Here is a 19,077-nt window from a genome sequence, read left to right as displayed (position 1 = left end):
CCAATCTTTTGCCATTATGAATGGTATTGTAATACTCTTACGCAAACATTTTCACACATAATCAGGCATAAACATAGATAAATTCGTAGAAGAAAAGATCATAGCCAGGCACGGTGGCTCACTCCTGTAATCCCAGCACCTTGGAAGGCCGAGGCAGGTGGATCACCTGAGGTCGGGAGTTCGAAGACCAGCCTGACCAACATGGAGAAACCCCGTCTCTACTAAAAATACAAAATTAGCCGGGCGTGGTGGCACATGCCTGTAATCCTAGCTACTCGGGAGGCTGAGGCAGGAGAATCGCTTGAACCCGGGAGGCGGAGGTTGCGGTGAGCTGAGATCGTGGCATTGCACTCCAGCCTGGGCAACAAGAGCGAAACTCTATCTCAAAAAAAAAAACAAAAGAGAGAGAGATGATCATTAGGTCAAGGATATGTGCATTTTACATAGCCACAGATTTTGCCAAATTGCAATCTGTAGAGTTTGCTGATGAGAATGCAAATTGGTACATTATATGAGAGCATCTATTTTTCCATAGCCTTAGCAGCACAGTCTGTATTAAACTTCTTGTTCTTTGCCAGTACAATAAAGGAAGATCACCATCACCCTGTAGATTTAATTTGCATATCTCTTATTATAAATGAGATTGAGCATCTTTTTATATGTTTAAGAGTCATTTGTATTTCCCTCCTGGTAAATTATCTGTTCAGATCATTTGCTCATTTTTCTATTAGGTTTTGTTGTTGTTGGTCTTGATTTGTAGGAACCCTTTATACATTAAGGAAATTACTATGTTGTCTCTATTATGTATTTACAAATTTTAATCTTATTTATGGTGTCTCTTTCCACGTGGAGATTTAAAAACTTTTTTATGCAACTAATACTCTTTGTTATGGCCTCTGGATGTTAGACATTACTTAGAAAGCCCTTTCTTATGGAGATACTTTTAAAATAGAATTCTCATGTTTCCTCCTAGAACTTTGATGGTTTTATTTTTCATATTTAACTCTTTGATTCATCTGAAACAATTCAGGAGTTTTGCTGATTTCATTTCCTTTGCTCATCTCATTCTCTTGCTGCTGAGCAGTTTGTAGTGCCTCCCTGCTTCTGCCCAACCCAGTTTTGGAGCGGTGCAGCCCCCCTGACAGTACCAGTGCCATCACTCTGGTAACAATATTATCCTCACTTGCCCATTGGTTGCTGCCTTGCTTCCATTCCTTTCTGAACATGCTGTTTAGGTAAGTCCTAACCCCGATGGAGGAGAGCTTTAACTATCATTCCATGCTTGACTACTCACCAGATTTCTTCTTTGACCTCTGTCAATTCTTCCTAGTCCTGGCTCATTATCTGAGATGCCCTGCCCTTTGTGCACATTTGCCTTATTGCCTCACTGGGGGAGGTGACCTGAGCAAGAGGCATAGTATAAAGCCACAAGCTGTTTGTACTTTGCCTGTGCTGAGGAAGAGAGCACTCCACCTTCACTGAAGCCAGCAATTTGGCCGGCTGTTAGCACTTCATTCATATTCCCTAGTGTGAGTTAATGCTTTGTCATTTTATTTCTTGTGATTCCAGAATCTCATTTTCAGCTTCTGCCAGAGTCAGTAGCAGTTGGGAAAGAAGGCTGTGCTCTTTGAAGAGTGAGTATGGATTTTAACCACCATAGATTTCCCCCAAAAGGCAGCCTTTAATTAGACTGGGACTGCTGTTGCAAGCCCTGCTTCCAAGCCCTCTGCAGGCCAAAGTGTGCTGCATGATTTCTCTGATCAGTAGGTCTGGTGGGAGGGGATTTGGCACCTGAAGGTTTTCAAAGCTCTGATGCACACCCTGAAAGCCCCCTGCAAATAGTTCTGAAAGACTATGCGGGGGAACCTGGCTCTGAATTTGAAGGGAGTCTGGAAGGCATGGGCTCATGGGCCCCAGTGCTTTCCTGAAAAGGGGACACTTGAACAGGCCCTGAAGGCAGGGAAGACTTCATCAGGCAGCCCAGACGTGGGAGTGCTTCACACCAAGGGGTCAGCAGGAAGGAAGACAGAATGAAGCTGTATGGGGCTTGTGAGCTGGTTATTTGGAGTGCAGGCAAAGACGTGGGAGTCAGGACTGGGAAGTTGAGCTGGGACCACATGGGGCGGTCAGAGTTCACATTTTGTTTGGTGGACATGAGACCAGCACAGCCTGATCCCTGCTGTGAATTGAGAAGATTCCTCTGGCAGCTGGGGTGGTGGGACTATGGGGCGTGAAAGAATAGCCTTTACAGAAACAGGAGGGAGAGGAAGGGAGGACCTGGACCCAGTGTGGTGGTTGAGGGGAGCTGCGGTCCGACTCATACAAAGTCCTACACCTGGTGACAATTTTTCTTTTTACCTTACATTCCTAGTAAATGTTGAACCCAACTGGGATTAGGTTTTTAGGGATTAGTTTTTAGGGGTGTAAGTCCCCTAAGGCTGTGCTGTCTAATATGGTAGTTCTTATCCACATGTAGCTGTTGAGCACTTGAAGTGTGGCTGGTGTGGCTGAAGAACTGAGGTTTGAATTTTCTTTGGCTTTAATCAATTTAAGTTTAAATTGCCATATATCAGGCAGTGTAGTTTGTTTAGACTTGGACAAGTTGACTCCAGTGCTGGTGCCTCTTCACCTTTGCCTAACAGGAGTGGTGAGCAAGTAGGAGAATGGAAGATGCATTGGCATCTAGGAGGTTAGACTGATGCAATTACTGTCAGCAGAAATCAGTAAATCGGCTAGGTGCAGTGGCTTGCGCCTGTAATCCCAGCACTTTGGGAGGCCGAGGCGGGGGGATCACCTGAGGTCAGGAGTTCAAGACCAGCCCAGCATGGTGAAACCCTGTCTCTACTAAAAAGACAAAAATTAGCTAGGCATGGTGGCAGATGCCTGTAATCCCAGCTACTCAGGAGGCTGAGACAGGAGAAGCACTTGAACCCAGGAGGCGGAGGTTGCAGTGAGCCAAGATTGTACCACTATACTCCAGCCTGGCTGACAGAGCGAGACTCCATCTCAAAAAAAAAAAGAAAGAAAAAAAGACAGAAATCAGTAAGTCAGGAGAAGCGAGGAGAGATGTGTCTATGAGATTCTATGAAAGTGTTTTACGTTGTTTATTCTTAGATTTTACTTTATACCCTGAAGACTAAGATATTGGAACTTAAGATCCCAGTTTTCAAAATCAGTGAGAACATTAAAGAAAATTGTGAGATGTGTCTTACTCCTAACCCCAGATTAAACTTCATTTCCCTGATGCAATGTTTATCTGGATCCACTGACATGTCCCCTATCCAATTAATCTTTGCCACTGTGTTCAGACATAAGGGCCCCCAAATGCACAGCTTGGGTGTTAAGCAGTGGCAGAGGATCCTGAGCCTGGGATGTGAGAGTATGTTTTCCCTGGTGCCAGCATGGCCAGCTCTCCTTCCTGGCATTGCCTGCTTCACACTGTGCTGCAGTGTCTTTAACCCTGGGGTGCCTCACTTTACACGATAAATAGATAAAATGAAGTGTTTTTCTTTTTCAGTGTATTCAGTCAGGTGATAAACATGATCAAGCACCAAGTCTTTGCCAGGTGATGTTTTAGGTTCTGGGAACTCTATTAGGAGAGAAGATTCTTGTGAGAGCAGGCCAAATCCTACTCTTTAATTGCCTGGCATAATTCCAGAAATGTTTAAGTCACCAAAGTAAGAAAGAACAGACGTGACTATTTGAATGTTCTCATTAAATAGATGAAGAAGTCAAGGTCTCCCAGCTGATGTGTGGAAAAGTCACGTTGGAGAGGGCCAGCTGCCACACTGGTGCCCCCAGCCTGGTGCCATCCATCGCACGAGTTTGCCCCTCAGTGGCAGCCATTCATGGATAACCATCACGATTTTTGCTATATTCATGTGTCACCTACTAAGCATTTTTCTTTAAATTGACTCCTTGTTTTTTTGTTGTTGTTGTTGTTGAAACGGTCTCCCTCTGTCGCCTAGGCTGGAGTGAGTGGCACACTGTCGGCTCACTGAAACCTCAGCCTCCAGGCTCAAGTAATCTTCCCACCTCAATCTGCTGAGTAGCTGAGACTACAGGCGCATGCCACCATGCCCGGCTAATTTTTGTATTTTTTGTAAAGATGGGGCCTCTCCATGTTGCCCAGGCCGGTCTCAAACTCCTCTGCTCAAGCAATCCACCCATCTCGGCCTCCCAAAGTGCTGGGATTACAGGCATGAGCCACCACGCCCAGCTGTGGTTTAACACCACCACACTGAGAGTTTCTCTTTGACCCAAGCAGGACTGAAAAGAGATGACTTTCCTAGTATATATGTTGTTATCTAATGCTGTGTACCCCTGAAACATTCTTTAGTACTCTCCTACTCACTAACGTTATCATGCAAACTCTCAGTTGTATGGGTCCCATGCTTTGGGAAACTCAAGTTACACTTCTTGGTTGATCTCTGATTTTTGGCCATTGGCGGTTCCTGGTTCATAATGCTTCAGTTTGTTCTGCCTCCAGCCTCTCCCTGGGGTACATAGAGTATTCTAGAAATAAACACCAGCGTGGCAGGGGAGCTGTCTTTTTAAAGGAAAGCTGAAGCAAGTCCTTTGTAAAATGAAGGATGTTGTAGAGATAGGAATAAATTGCCTACCCTTTATCTGTACAGAAAACTCAAAATTGTGGTTTCTTCAACTGAGGTCTGGATTTATTTGACCTGTCAGGGAGAGTGTGCAGGGTTTTCAGTAATAAGTCCAGACTTTACTAAATTGATCATGTTCTACAAAAGGTGCTCATGGAAGACTTTATTCTGCTGTTAAATAGAAGATGGAGCCAGATGCAACCTTCGCTGAAACTGACTGGCATTGTGGCAGGCACCGACAGAGCACAGAGGGGTTTTTTTTTTGATGATCATGCCTTCATTTCGGGGCTATCCTCTCCAGTGTCAGAGTCTATGATATATATGGCTTTGGGCATAAACTGTTCTAATTCCTAGTCCAAAGGACTCCCTGCTGTTCAGTAATCTGAATTTACAGTGGCCCCCAGCAGTTTTTAAGGACTTTGTATGATGTGGAAAAGTCTTCTCAAAGCTGACAGTTCCCATCTTTGTCAACTCATTCACAGCCCATGATGTTCAAACAGATCTGTACAGATTCCCTTCAGTCTGTGATTAACTTGCTTACTCCTTGAAGGTGATGCCTTTTAGCAGGGTAAATTGTAGCCAGTGTTAAATAGGTGACTCCTTCAGGGATTTTTGTAATTACCGAAAGAGGAAGGATGTCAGGTCTCTTACAGAGCCATTGGGAATGGTTGTTCCTAAAAGAAATGAAACAGATGGAACCCATTTTGTAAATTTGCTTTTCATTGATTCATTTGTGCCTTATTTGTGTCCTGTGCCGTACTTGACACTGAGAAAGAACATACGTGATTGTCCCTACCCACAAGGAGCTCTGGTTCCAGAAGGAGAAGCAGGCCAATGATTTCAGTGTGCTGGGAAAATTGTTTACAGTGACTGAGAAACTGAGAGGGCAGTTGCATCAGAGACAAAGACAGTGCTTATGCCCTGGGAAGGTGGCAGCTTTCATCACTGTAGACTCAGGACTGTACTTAGGTAGAGTATATGTATGTAATGAAAAGAACCATCTAACCCACCTATGGGTGCATCTGTCTCCTTCTCCAGGCTGTGAGGTGCTTGCTAGGCAAAACCTCTTGAAGATGGAGAGCTCATATCTTCAAGGAGAAATTAGGGATGATGAATGTAGATACCTAACAGCAAAGAGGTTACAGAGACTAAGGACAGGCCATTTGAAAAAAATAAAAAATAGACAAAGTGGAGCTTGGTGCAAAGGTAGTGGATTGGAGTTAGAAACCTGTTTTGTAATCATGACTACCAGCTGGGTGACCTTGGACAGGTTACTTAGCCTCTCAGAGCCTCAGTTTCCTCAGCCTATAAAACAGGATGAAACACTTGCCTTTCCTATGTGACAGGGTTGATGTTCTATATCAAGGGTTGGCAAATTACAGCCTACAGGTCAAATTTGGCCTACAGCCTATTTCTGTGAAGTTTTATTGGAACACAGTCATACTCATTCGTTACATGTCTTCAATGGCTGCTTTCTCATCCAGTGGCAGATTGAGTAGCTGTGATAAAGACTCTGTGTCCCACAGTGCTAAAATCGTCACCATCTGGCACTTTACAGAAAAAATGTGCTGACCCTTGTGCTCAGTGGTCGTGAGGTTATACTGTGCTGCATTGAACTTATTATCAAATTGAATTAAGTATCAGTCCATAGCGGCATATGGGAGAGATCACTCCATTTCCCAGGAAATGTAAGGAAAGCCATGATTTGCTAGATGTTAATGCTTTTTCTTGAAGAAATCTGTATTACGTTTGGTGAGTCCTGCACACTTAGCACAGATGGCAGGGAATCAAGGCAGAGGGCCACGCCTGGCTTACAGGCCCTTCCAAGGGTTTTCTGTGTTGGGGAGAATTATGGTACTTGAAATATATATTTATTGTATATTTATATTTATATACTTTATGATACATATGTGTGTATATACATATATATGTATACACACACACAGACACACACACACACACACACACACACATATATATATATATATATATATATAAAATAGAGATGAGGTCTTGCCATGTTGCCCAGGCTGGTCTTCAATGCCTGGCCTCAAGTGATCCTTCCATCTCTGCCTCCTAAAGTGTTGAGATTACAGGCATGGGCCACGGAACCCAGCCTGAAATATTTTTCATTCTATGCTAGAATGAACTGCATTATAAGCTCATAAGACAGGGCAGGGTGGGGCCTCTGATACAGCTGGAATTCTAGTGCCCCGATGATGTGTCAGGTCTTAGTGTTGGTGCTGGGGACACCCAGTCCCTACTGTCATGCATCCCACATTCTCGCCTTCAGATGTGTCAGTCTTTAGGAAGACATCAGAAAGTACACTGAAAACTACCTTTTTGGCTTATTCTCCCTTAACTTTGTATTACGTACTTATTTTTTGAATTGGTTACATATTTACATAACAACTTAAAAGTTTTAAAAAGTGAAAAACCAAGTTTCCTGTCTATTCCTGACACTTAGCTATCTAATTCCCCACCTTAGATGCAATCACTGTTACTGGTTTCTTGTATCCATGTGTACATGTATATTTGTTCATTGATTTCTTTAAGTCTGTCTTTTTTTTTTTTTAAAGGTTCTCACTCCATTGCCTAGGCTAGAGTGCAGTGGTGCAATCATAGCTTACTACAGCCTCAAACTCCTGGGCTCAAGTGATCCTCCCACCTTGGCCTCCCAAAGTGCTGGATCACAGGCATGAGCTACCATGCCCAACCAGTCCTCGTTTTTTATTTTTATTTTTTGAGATGGAGTCTTGTTGCCCAGGCTAGAGTGCAATGGCACAATCTTGGCTCACTCCAACCTCTGCCTCCTGAGTTCAAGCGATTCTCCTGCGTCAGCCTCCCGATTAGCTGGGATTACAGGCACCTGCCACCACGCTTGGCTAACTTTTGTATTTTTGGTAGAGATGGGGTTTCATCATGTGGGCTAGGCTAGTCTCAAACTCCTGACCTTAAGTGATCCGCCCACCTCAGCCTCCCAAAGTGCTGCGATTACAGGTGTGAGCCACTGCACCTGTCTCCTTTTTTATTTTTAAATACTGCAAGCCTACAGAAAGATTGAAAGGATAATATCATGTAACCTTCACCTGGATTCCCCAGTGGTTAGCATTTTACCATATTTGCTTTATTTCTCTCTCTTTTCCTCTCACCTACACACACACACACACACACACACACACACTTTACTTTTTCCCTCCTGAACCTTTAAAAATGAGTAGCAGATACCATTATACTTCACCCCTTACAACTTCAGAAGACATCTCCTAAGAGGGAAGATATTCTCCTACATACATACATAATCACAATTTCATCATCATACTCAAGAATTGTGTCACTGATACATTGATGTTGTCTAATACCCAGCCCTTTCTCAGATTTCCACGTTTGTCCCAACTATGTCCTTTATAATGTTTTTTACAAATCCAGGCTCCTCTGAAAAGTTCCTCGTTACTTTTAGTTGTCATATGTATTTGGTTTTTTTTAAAGCACTTGCCTGCTTTGGTTTCCTCCTGTTCTTTACCCTCACTCTGGGAACTTCACTTTTCTTGTCCCCTTTGCTTCTTCACCTTTTCCCCCTTGATACAGAGTTTTAATATCGTCATTCTCTTTGGCCCCTGCAGGAGTCAGCCAGCCTGAAAGAGCAGGATGGATCTTGATGTGGTTAACATGTTTGTGATTGCGGGCGGCACGCTGGCCATCCCAATCCTGGCATTTGTGGCTTCATTTCTTCTGTGGCCTTCAGCACTGATAAGAATCTATTATTGGTAAGCCAGTTTTATCATTGACGTTTTCAAAGAGTATCATAATATTGACATCTTCTCTGCTTGTCCTTTTTGTGGTTATTGTCCAACATTTTATCAGGAAATATTTCAGACAGAGAGAAAAGTTGAAAGGTACTCATCCTGTTTGGAATTTTGGGAATGCTCTTGAAGAATATTACTAGATCAGTTCTTTCAGGTTTGTTGGTTTGTTTGTTTGTTTGTTTTTTGGAGACAGAGTTGTGCTTTGTTGCCCAGGCTGGGGTGCAGTGGGATGATCTCGGCTCACTGCAACCTCCACCTCCTGGCTTCAATCAATTTTCCTGCTTCAACCTCCAAGTAGCTGGGATTTTACAGGTGTGTGCCACCATGCCCGACTAATTTTTTTTGTATTTTTAGTACAGATGGGGTTTCACCACGTTAGCCAGGCTGGTCTCCAATTCCTGGCTCAAGTGATCTGCCCATCTCGCCTTCTCAAAGTGCTGGGATTACAGGCATGAGCCATCATGCCCGGCCCTTTCAGGTTTCTGATAGCATCTTTCTCCACCCACATTCCCAAAGTCAGCGATTCTGTCTTCAAGCAAGAATTGTACATTTTTATGGGAACTCCTTTGGTATCTTCTTGATCATTGGTTGTTTTTGTTTGTTGGTTGGTTGGTTTTTTTTGTTTTGTTTTGTTTTGTTTTGTTTTTCAGACAGGGTCTCCCTCTGTCACCTAGGCTGGAGTGCAGTGGTGTGATCTCAGCTCACTGCAACCTCTGCCTCCTAGGCTCAAGCGATTCTCTTGCCTCAGCCTCCCAAGTAGCTGGGACTACAAGTGCGTGCCACCATGCCTGGCTAATTTTTGTATTTTTAGTAGAGACAGGCTTTTGCCGTGTTGGCCAAGCTGGTCTCAAACTCCTGACCTCAAGTGATCCTCCCACCTCAGACTCCCAAAGTGCTGGGATTACAGGTGTGAGCCACCGCGCCTGGCCTTCATCACTGGATTCTGACCCTGTGATGTCCTGACAGGTGCAGCGATGTCACTGAAAAATGAACAAGAAAGACCAGAACCATTGAGATGGCATGTGTAGGACAGAATACTTTTAGAGTTGTTCTAGAAGTGTTCATTAGTAAAGAAGTGACAGAAAGAAAAAGAAGTTTCCAAAATATGTCATTCTTGTACCACTGTTATTATTCTTGTCCTATCTGGATACCACCTTTCCTTTTATTTTGTATTTCCTTTAGAGTGAGCCATCTTTTTAAAAAAATCCTTAAATCAAGTATTTAAAAAGTGATATGAATATCACTCCCTTAAGTGAAAAGCTTGCCATAAATAGTAAATTAATGTCAAAAAGTGCCTGGAACAGTGGCTCATGCCTGTAATCCCAGCATTTTGGGAGGCCGAGGCAGGCAGATCACCTGAGGTCAGGAGTTTGAGACCAGCCTGACCAACATGGAGAAACTCAGTCTCTACTAAAAATACAAAATTAGCCAGGCGTGGTGGTGCATGCCTGTAATCCCAGCTACTCGGGAGGCTGAGGCAGGAGAATCTCTTGATCCTGGGAGGCAGAGGTTGCAGTGAGCTGAGATCACGCCATTGCACTCCAGCCTGGGCAACAAGAGCAGAACTCCATCTCAAAAAAAAACATGTGTATATATCAAAAAGTAAAAATAAACACAATGACATTAAACAGTCTTATTAAATTGTATCTCCTTTTACTTTGTTACAAAGCATGAGCAGCATGAAAGATGTAGCAGCCCTGAGCTGAGCCTTTCTCCTTGTTGGAATCAGAAGGTTAACGTCAAAAAGAAAGTGACTTTCTCGTGATGTGCTTCATTGCCTTTTCATGCCACTGTCCAATTATCAAATGAAATTGCCCTTCCCACCCCCATGGTGTACATCCCCTGATGAAGGGAGCATCGAAATAGACCTGGTTCCTCTCTGTGCTATAGGTAAGCCCATTGAGATCTAACTGGGACTTCGGGAAGTCGGAACTCACTTCTGTACGTAGAAGAGTCCAGAGAGGGTGTTATGCCCTTTATCTGCCCTCCTTTCTGGCTCCTTTTTGTTTCACTTGAGTGTGGAATTTTCCGCCTGCCAGCCAAGCTCTGATCCTTGAAAGGAAACTAATTGAATGGAAGGGAGCTTTTCATCTTTTGCTCTTGCTCTCTGGGGGCAGGAGTGGGGAGTTGTGACCCCCTCCCGAGTCACCCGGGACCCACCTTCTGCATTGAGAAAGCGAGACTCACTCTGAAGCTGAAATGCCATTGCCCTTGCAGTGCTGGTTGCAGGAGTTCTGTGCTTTGTGGGCTAAGGCTTCTGGATGACCCCTGACATGGAGAAGGCAGAGTTGCGTGCCCCTTCTCATGGCCTCGTCAAGGCATCATGGACTGCCACACACAAAACGCCGTTTTTATTAACCACATGAAATTGAAGCAGAGAACGCAATTCACTGATGTGGCTCGTAACCATGGATATGGTCACATACAGAGGTGTGATTATGTAAAGGTTAATTCCACCCCCCTCGTGTGAAACTAGTCTTAATGCTGCATAGTCCCCCAACAGTTCCCTGGGCTGTCTAGGAGAAGGCTTTCAGAGTAAGGGTGTCAGGGTAATTTTGATGTTTCATTTGTAATGAGAAAAATAAGTTGATAGCAAATATTTGCTTTTTTAATTAAGTTAAAATTCACATAACATAAAAGTCACCGTTTTAAAGTGTACAATTCAAGGCTGGGCACGATGGCTCACACCTGTAATCCCAGCACTTTGGGAGGCTAAGGCGGGCGGATCACTTGAGGCCAGGAGTTCGAGATCAGCCTGGCCAACGTGGTGAAACCCCATCTCTACTAAAAATACAAAAAATTAGCCAGGCATGGTGGTGCGTGCCTGTAATTCCAGCTACCTGGGAGGCTGAGGCAGAAGAATCGCTTGAACCCGGGAAGCAGAGGTTGCAGTGAGCCGAGATCGTGCCACTACACTCCAGCCTGGGTGACAGAGTGAGACTCTGTCTACATAAATAAATAAATGAAACATAAATATAAATATAAATAAATAAAGTGTACAGTTCAGTGGTTTTAATATATTCAGAGTGTTGTACAACCATTACCACTATCTAATTTCAAATATTTCCACCTCCCCAAAGGAGTCCCCATACCTAGTAGCCATCACTCCCAGTTTCTCCCTCACTTCATCTTCTGGCAACCACTCATCTACTTCCTGTCTTTTTAGATGTGCCCATTACGGACATTTCACATAAATGGGGTTATACAATGTGTGACCTTTGTGTCTGGTTTCTCTCACTTAGCATAATGTTTTCAAGGTTCGTCCATGTTGTAGCATGCATCACTCCTTCACTTTCTGTTGTGGTTAAATAATATTCCATTGTGTGTATATACAGTTTGTTCATCCATTCATCTGTTGATGGACACTTGGGTTGTTTCCACCTTTTGGCTATTATGAATAATGCTGCATAGCAAATAATTCACTTTTATTAACAAATAATACCACAAAAAAAAAACAGAGAGGCCCCGCAGTGCAGAGCATTCAGAGCCTCTTTAATTGGCAGTATGGATGCATGGGGTCTTAAAGCCTGCCCATGCCTGTCACCCAGCTCAGTGCCGTGGCTGAAAGACAAACACAATGCTCTTTATTTTGTGAACTCAGGCACACAGGCCAAGAAGAAAACCCAGCTGGTTGGGCAAGATGAAAATCCTAGAAAACCTTTCAGATCATGCCAGGTGGCATTGTGACACGGGGGATTATGATTTTAGTAATAAAACCCATGATGCCATTGCAGAGAGCTGTCAGCAATCCTGTGAGGCACTTCCTCCGCATCACCAAAATGCACAGACTGCTTCCTCCAAATAGCCTCACCGCAAGTGACATTTACACAGTGGTTATCATAGAATGAGCAGCATCACCATGAGTCACTTATATCCCTTAACCACAGCGACTCCTCCAAAGGCCTCCATTTGCTTGGCTGCCAGTGATGACCACAAGTGGGTTCACCTCGCAGACCTAGGTGGGTCAGGTTAATTTTCAGGATTGCTACACAAACAGGATCAGCAGGCAGTAGAGGTAGCTTGGCACCCAGTCTCCGTTCCCCGCTGCCCTGCCATATGAGCATAAGGGTTTGGTGAAGTCATCACATCGTGCAAGCTCCTGGAGTTCCCTCTGGGATCGTCTCAGCTCCTCAGGGAACAAGAACAGGTGTCCCCAGTAGGCCACAGCGAGTCTTCAGAGCAGCTCTCTCTGGGTCTAAGTGTCCCTGGAGCATGGCCAGCACACTTCCACAGCACCGTGGACTATGGCTGCTCCTGCAGGAGGTACCAAATGCTTCAACGTGAGTCAACAGAGAGCCACACTGGGGATGCTCTGGCCACTGCGGATGACATCAGGTCTGATTTTCATTGTGTAATGAAAATATCAGGACTGTTCACAAGATGAAAAAGACTGAGATTTTCTAAGATTTTTGTTTTCCCAAAGAAACTCAGTTGTGAAATCAAGGTAAGAAATCATAGTGAACAGTTCATTTATATAAATATAAGAAAGAAAAGGGGATAAGAATTGGAAAAGAAGAAATAAAGCTGACATTGCTTGCAGATGACACAATTGTGTACATAGAAAGTCCAAAAAAAATCTATAAATAATTTGTTGGAATTAATAAGTGAATTTGGAGCTAGGTGCTGCAGCTCATGCCTGTAATTTCAGCACTTTGGGAGGCAGAGGTTTGCGATTGCTTGAGCCCAGGAGTTTAAGACCAGCCTAGGCTGCTCACTGCAACCTCTGCCTCCCAGGCTCAAGTGATCCTCCCACCTCAGCTTCCAGAGTAACTGGGGCTACAGGTGTGTGCCACCTTGCCAGCTAATTTTTGCAGGTTTTTGTAGAGACAGGCTCAAACTCCTGGGCTCAAGCGATCCACCCACCTCGCCCTCCCAAAGTGCTGGGATTACAGTTGTGAGCCACCATGCCCAGCCTGGTTCTTTCTTTTTATTGTGGTATATACATAACTTTAAAAAAAATGGAAAATAAGTGTTGTTGAGTATGTGGAGAGATTGGAACCCCCTATGCATTGCTGTTGGGAATGTAAAGTAGTATAGTTGCTATGCACAAATTTGTTGGCTCCCCAGAAAGTTATACATTTAACATAACATCCAGCAATTCCACTTATGAGTGTAAATCCCAAAGAATTGCAAGCAGGGTCTCAATATGTGTACCAATGTCCATAGCAGCATTCTTTGCAATAGCCAAAAGATAGAAATAACCTAAATGTCCAACAGACAAATGGATAAACAAAATGTGGTATATACACAATAGAATGTTATTCAGCCTTAAAAAGGAATGACACTCTGATTCATGCTATTGATACAACATGGATGAACCTTGAGAACAACTGTGCTAAGTGAAACTAACCAGATACAAAAGGACAAATTTTGTATGATTCCACTTTTACCCAGAATAGACAAACTCTTAGAGAAAGTAGAATAGAGGTTGCTAGGGGACTGGGGGAAATGAGGAGTTAATGTTTAATGGGTACAGAGTTTCTATTTGGGATGATGAAAAGTTCTAGAAATGGATAGTGGTGGTAGTTTTACAATGTTTTGTAATGTCATTGATTGTACACTTGTTAAAATGGTAAATGTTTATGTTATGTCTATTTTACCACAGTATAAAAAAATCTGTAAGTACTTTTCTTCAGAGGTTCCTGTTAACTAGACAGAGACTTATAGGATGAGGACTCTGGACTCCGGGAGACTTTATTAAAGAGGAACCCCGAAGAGGTCCTCTTTGGGGCTTTTCTATTTAGGTCAATAGAGCCTTCAATGACTTCTGTCCCTGAAACAGGAGCAGTTTGGCTGTTGTACTGAGATTGTAAAAGATCTTGCTCCTGAGACATTCATTCATCCCACCTTAATTCTTCTCTTTGTTTCTGTTCTGTAAGGTTCTGCTTTTGTGAATTAGAGGTAATCTATTCTCTATTATCTATTATCATTAAACCAAAGAAGATTTTTTCCATCTGGGCCATGGGTCTTTCAGAATTTTTCAGCTGGCCTGGTATCTTAGAGTCATCTTCCTACTCTTTCGTTGAGGGGATCATTTGAAAATATTAGTTCTCTGGGCTGGGCATGGTGGCTCATGCCTGTAATCCCAGCACTTTGGGAGGCTGAGGGAGGCAGATAATCTGAGGTCAGGAGTTCGAGACCAGCCTAGCCAACATGGTGAAACCCTGTCTCTACTAAAAAAATACAAAAATTAGAGGCTAGACGTTGTGGCCCACGCCTGTAATCCCAGCACTTTGGAAGGCTGAGGTGGGTAGACCACGAGGTCAGGAGTTTGAGACCAGCCTGGCCAACATGGTGAAACCCCGTCTCTACTACAAATACGAAAATTAGCCAGGCGTGGTGGCACGTGCCTGTAGTCCCAGCTACTTGGGAGGCTGAAGTGGGAGAATCGCTTGAAAGCAGAAGGTGGAGGTTGCAGTGAGCCGAGATCATGCCACTGCATTCCAGCCTGGGCAACAGAGCAAGACTCCATCTAAAAAAAAAAAAAAAAAAAAATTAGCCGGGCGTGGTGGTGCATGCCTGTAATCCCAGCTACTCAGGAGGCTGAGGCAGGAGAATCACTTGAACCCGGGAGGTGGAGGTTGCAGTGAACTGAGATCGCGCCACTGCACTCCAGCCTGGCAACAAGAGTGAAACTCCATCTCAAAAAAAAAAAAAAAAAGAAAGAAAAAATATTACTTTTCCAGCTCCTTGTTTCTGGAGCCTAGGTAAACTTGTCCAGTGTATGTACCAATTAAATGAAAAATATCGAGTAGTACCAAAGAGCTCTGTCTGGTAATGAAGAAGCCCTCAATTCCTGAGTCCAGCAGTCTGGCCGCCTTCCAACCCTGTGTCTCTTCATTCTGGTTCAAGTCATACTTGGCTCTCCCCCAGGCCCTTGCCTCTGCCATCTCTACCTCCTGGCACACCTTCTCCAGCTTCCAGCTGATATATGTTGAGTATCCAGTAGTCTGCTGAAGTTTCACCTTTTCCACAAGGTCCTTCCAGCTCTTCCGTGATCTCACACTGTACTTTGTATGAGAGTTATAGAGAATTTGATGATTATAAAAACGTAACCCATTCGAGCCCCAGTCCCGGTACCAAAAATAAAAAATAAGAAATAATTTAAAAATAAAAAGGTAACACAAAGAAAATGTAAATTACCCTTAACCCCTGGAATAATTAATTTTCTTCAGTGCTTCTTTTGTTCTTCCCACCTCTCTCCGCCACCTCTTCATCTGTGTATACTTAACAGTTTTTTTTTTTTTAACAGAATTGGAATCAATAGTATTTTAAAAAATTGGGTCCTGTGTTTTCACTTGACATCATGTCTTAAATATTTTTCCATGTTATTGAATATTCTTTGAAAACTCCATTTTAAATAATAGCAAAATAAGACATCACCTAGCTATATGGTAGTTTATCTAATATATTTCCTATTCATGGACACTAAAGTTAGTATTGATTTTTTCTAATTTAAACAACACATAACACTGGCTGGAACACTTTAAAAATATTATTTTTCAAAGTTTCTACTTATTTCCTTGAGACAGATTATTCTTGGAATTATACTTACTAGGTCAACAAGGGGCATGAGGTTTCAAAGATTCTTGATATTTTATGCCAGATTGCTTTCTAGAAAGGCTGAACTTTATAACTGGTTATATAAACGCACACACACACGCACACACACACACACACACACACACAAACGCCAGGTGCAGTGGCTCAGTGGCAGGATCACTTGAGTTCGAGACCAGCCCAGGCAATACAGGGAGACCCAGGCTCTACCAAAAAAATTTAAAAATTAAAAAATTAGCCAGGCATGGTATATGCACCTGTAATTTCAGCTATTCAGGAGGCTGAGGTGGGAGGATCAGTTGGGCTTAGGAGGACAGGGCTGCAGTGAACCGTGATTGTGTCACTGCACTCCAGCCTGGGTGACAGAGTAAGACCCCGTCTCAACAAAAAACCCCACCACTTTTCTAATTTAGAAGCTCATGAAGGGTATTCATATTTTTTCTTTATTAATTTTTTATTTAAAAAATTTGGGGGGTACATAGTAGGTATATATGGGGTACACGAGATGTTTTGATACAGGTATGCCATGTGAAATAAGCACATCATGGAGAATGGGGTATCCATCCCCTCAAGCATTTATCCTTTGAGTTACAAACAATCCAGTTACACTCTTCAAGTTATTTAAAAATTTACAACTAAGTTATTATTGACTATAGTCACGGTATTGTGCTATCAATTGTAGGTCTTATTCATTCTTTCTATTTTTTTTGTACCTATTAACTATCCCCACTTCTCCCCTACCCCCAACTACTCATCTCAGCCTCTGGTAACCATCCTTCTACTCTCTATGCCCATGAGTTCCATTGTTTTGATTTGTAGATCCCATAAATAAGTGAGAACATGTGATGTTTGTCTTTCTGCGTCTGGCTTACTTCACGTAACATAATGATCTCCAGTTCTATCCATGTTGGTGCACTATTCATATTTTTAATTGCTAGTGAACTTGAACATGTTTTTTATGTTTGTTAGTCATTAATATCTTTTCTACTCTAAGGTACCTTTTCATTTATTTTGCCTAGTGTTGAATTAGGGTTTTAGCATGGTTGAGATCAATTTGTAAGCTTTTTATTTATTAAGGATATCATTCTGCAGCTGTCATATTCATTGCAAATATTTCCCCTAATTTTTCCTTTTAATTTTTGGCAAATGATATATTTGGAAGGACAAAATCATCTTTACATAATACTAATAACTATCATGTACTGAATACTTACCATGTGCTGGGCATTGAACAAAGCTGTGTACATGAATTACCTCATCATTTAATCTTTGCCATATTCTTAGTGGAATGCAGCATTTCCTCGTATTATAAGATTATACAGTTAGTGTCTTATTCCATTTTGTGTTGCTACAGCAGAATGCCACAGACTAGGTAATTTATAAAGAAAGAAATTTGTTTGGCTTATTGTTCTGGAGGTTGGGAAGCCCAAGAGAATGGCACCAATATCTGGCAAGGGCCTTCCTGCTGTGTCATCCCATGGTGGAAGGTAGAAGGACAAGAGACTGTAAGAGGGAGCCAGAGACAAGAGGGGGCCAGACTCACTTTTATCAGGAATCTACTCCCTCAATAATAGCATTAATCTATTTATGAAGGCAAAACTGTCAGGGCCTAATTACCTCTTAACAGTCCCACTTCACAATGGCAATTAAATTTCAACATGAGTTTTGGAGGGGACATTCTCAGTAAGTGAATGAGCTGGGATGTGAATGGATGAACAAAGTCATGTTATGATTTAGAATTTTGAAATATGCTTGCCTTGCTGTAAGAAGAGCTTTTAAGCTAGCCAATGTTATTATGTTCTTTACGTTTTGAGTAGGCAATGTAGTCATTAAAAAAGTTTCAAAAGAAACCAACCAGGTGCGGTTTAACCAGCTGGACGTCTGTAACCCCAGCACTTTGGGAGGCAAAGGTGGATGGATCACTTGAGGCCGGGAGTTTGAGACTGGCCTGGCCAACATGGTGAAACCCTGTCTCTACTAAAAATACAAAAATTAGGCAGGTGTGGTGGTGTGCACCTGTAACCCTAGATACAGGCTGAGGCACAAGAATTGCTTGAACCCGGGAGGTGGAGGTTGCAGTGAGCTGAGATTGCCCCAGCGTGGGTGACAGAGTGAGACTCTATCTAAAAAAAAAAAAAACCTGACCAAACAAACAATGAAAAAAAAACCTTATGTATGCTCCCACATTTTTTGTATGCAGATAAAAGTAAATGAATATATATCTTCTCTCCCTCTCTGCTTATTTTACACAAAGAGTTAAGACCAGTCAGTTTAGGTTATTTGCTTTTGCAAGACTTGGCTACTTCTTTAGTGTGAAGTATCTTACAAAGTGCATCTCTGATTGAATTAATTATCTCTCAACTTGGAGGGATTCACCATGCAGAGAGTTCAATTTGTTTAGATGGTAATTTCATATTGAAATTGATTTTGGGCCAAAGTCCAGCACTGCCAAGTCTTATGTAACCAGCAGAAGCTGAGCTTTCAACCAGCTGCCATATGTTATGAGGAACAAAGCCAGAGGACCAGTGCAGATGGTTCTCAAGAAATAAGTTATCACTCTCAAAGTCTCTAGAAAGACATATTATCAAAAGGTTATCATGTGTGGCATGCTTCTTAAGAAAACATCACATTTCCCTTCCTAGAGTGATTAGTAAAATATATACCAAAATAGTTCATTTAAGGTGTTCTCTGGAATGGTTTGGCTCCGTGTTCCTTGAGGGTAAAGCTCAGGAGGACTCTAGAGACTGATGGAGGACAAGGGCTGGAGAAGTGTTTGTGATGTCACTAAGTAAGACTTATAGAGACGACCTGTGCCCATCTTGAAGCCACTCATCTTGAGTCTACTGGTTTTGTTTTGTCTTTATTTCCCACCCCCTCCAGGTACTGGCGGAGGACATTGGGCATGCAAGTCCGCTATGTTCACCATGAAGACTATCAGTTCTGTTATTCCTTCCGGGGCAGGCCTGGGCACAAACCCTCCATCCTCATGCTCCACGGATTCTCTGCCCACAAGGATATGTGGCTCAGTGTGGTCAAGGTGCAATTCTCGATTCTTCTCTCTTATAAGAAAAGGGAGTTGGGTGCTGTGGCTCATGCCTATA

The 19,077-nt window shown here is 42.8% G+C and overlaps 1 protein-coding gene across 8 annotated transcripts in view; it reads left to right on the top strand.

Moving 5' to 3' along the window:
• Positions 1-19,077, top strand: part of ABHD6 (abhydrolase domain containing 6, acylglycerol lipase) — a 54,812-nt gene that overhangs the window by 10,602 nt on the left and 25,133 nt on the right. For 2 of the 8 annotated variants that reach the window (XM_002813592.5, XM_009238855.4), the window contains exons 2-4: positions 1,570-1,634; positions 8,234-8,377; positions 18,857-19,013. In XM_002813592.5, coding sequence (XP_002813638.2) covers positions 8,259-8,377; positions 18,857-19,013 — 276 coding nt within the window. In that variant the 5' untranslated portion in view covers positions 1,570-1,634; positions 8,234-8,258. Of the gene's footprint in view, positions 1-1,024; positions 1,530-1,569; positions 1,635-8,233; positions 8,378-10,085; positions 10,307-18,856; positions 19,014-19,077 lie in introns of those variants that run through there. The other 6 variants (XM_003776215.5, XM_009238856.4, XM_054551976.2 and 3 more) reach the window with 5 other exon arrangements.

Source organism: Pongo abelii, chromosome 2 (assembly GCF_028885655.2).
Source record: "Pongo abelii isolate AG06213 chromosome 2, NHGRI_mPonAbe1-v2.0_pri, whole genome shotgun sequence".
In the NCBI taxonomy this organism is placed as follows: domain Eukaryota; kingdom Metazoa; phylum Chordata; class Mammalia; order Primates; family Hominidae; genus Pongo; species Pongo abelii.
The sequence above is the reverse complement of the archived record's forward strand: the minus strand, read 5'-3'. Positions and strand labels throughout refer to the sequence as shown.